Here is a 1,523-nt window from a genome sequence, read left to right on the forward strand (position 1 = left end):
CTGCCTTGCGTGTTTGTTTCTCTCCTTGCAGGTGGAGCAGGTAGAGCGACGTCAGAAGGGCAGGTGATCGGCGGAGTTGGTGGCGGTGGCAGAGGGTAGGTGATGGGTGCGGCGGCTAGGGTTAGGGGTTAGGTTTTTCTGAAAGTGTTTGGGTTATTGGGCTAGTAGTTGGGCTTTGGGTCTGTTTTGGGTCTTGGGTTTGGGCTGGTGGGTTGTTTTGTAATGGGTTTGGGAAGGGTTAAGATTGGGCTTGTACACTATTATTGCCTACTGTTCAGACAATAAAGTAAATTTTGATACTGTGGTCAACTAAGGGTTTTCTTTCCTTCTCAAATATTTAATTTAAGAATTTTCAATGAAATTTATATATATATTTGTTGGTTTTCATACACACAATCTCATACCTTTTTCTTTAATAATTAATGGAAAACAAAGTTAAGGACACATGATTAAATGATCCTAGTTTTTTATCAGACATTGTGGCCATACTAATCCGTTTGCGGATTAGGAATATACTGCTTTATTAATTTTATTATAAATTTCAATATTTTGCAATTGGATTTAGTAGTGGTACAAAGTAACATCGACCTCGAGACTGGCATCTCCAGTCCTGGAGTTGGAAGAAGTGGCCCGAAATAGTGCAAACCCTGTGGCCATCCTAAACGCACCTGTCCCTCCCACTATTGCCATTTCACGAATTACGTCAGGGCCAGGAACAAAATCTGTGAGGGGATATCGTGAGAACAAGCTAAAGGAGCTCCCCTTGAACTTGCCAATGGTAAACGCAAAATCAGCGTAAAAAACCGCCGTGAACTTGGTAGGGTCTCGACTTAGTGCTAGGTACAGCCCTTGGGCATTTCCAACCATCTTGGATGTTCGTTCAGGCTCTAGAGTGAGGGGATCATCCATTGAATACAAGCTTCCGTATGGGGATGGGGAAAAGAAATCTTGGGTGATGTTGGCCTGAGCTATGAGGAATGTAGTAGGATTTTTACCACTGGGAATATCGTGGTAGAAGAAGCGAAGTCGGGTCATCTTTTCCACCCGAGGACCTGCCTTGATAGTTTTGGAGTAGTATTGGCCATAGACCGGTGCTACGGCGAGGCAAAATATCATTGCCCATGCAAATATCATCTGTTTTTCCATTTTTCTTCCAAATGTTTACCTCTATAATATTTGGTTTTGACACTTCAAAGTAAAGGAAAAACAATTGGTTTTGTGCTTCTTGCTTCACACAGTTGGGGTTTAAATAGAATTTGTGTTGGATTTTAAAATTGCTTTTTTTTTTAATAAAATAGTTGTGTGAAAGCTTGAAATTCATGTGTCTTATTTTATTTTTGAAATCATATGGATGAAATTAATTGTAGAGAAGAGTGTAATTGTGATTGAAGGATTGAAGTTTTATTTAATGAGACTTTACTTACAAGTTGAAAGCTTTGAATATTGAGAAATACCCCAACGCGAGGTTATTATTCAAATCTAGAGTCTCAAGACATTGGAGAATTTAGGCTTAGCTCCTATAA

General features: G+C 39.8%; 1 protein-coding gene across 1 annotated transcript; it reads right to left on the bottom strand.

Moving 5' to 3' along the window:
• Positions 1–561: 561 nt before the first annotated feature.
• LOC107941669 (dirigent protein 15) lies at positions 562–1,146 on the bottom strand. Its single transcript, XM_016875244.2, has one exon. It carries the CDS (start codon positions 1,144–1,146, stop codon positions 562–564), a length of 585 nt encoding a protein of 194 aa, XP_016730733.2.
• Positions 1,147–1,523: the final 377 nt, after the last annotated feature.

Source organism: Gossypium hirsutum, chromosome D11 (genome assembly GCF_007990345.1).
Source record: "Gossypium hirsutum isolate 1008001.06 chromosome D11, Gossypium_hirsutum_v2.1, whole genome shotgun sequence".
Classification (NCBI taxonomy): Eukaryota; Viridiplantae; Streptophyta; class Magnoliopsida; order Malvales; family Malvaceae; genus Gossypium; species Gossypium hirsutum.

Bases quoted from the DNA above. Each gene is read 5' to 3' on its own strand.
- LOC107941669 (XM_016875244.2), bottom strand. From the start codon at position 1,146: ATGGAAAAACAGATGATATTTGCATGGGCAATGATATTTTGCCTCGCC.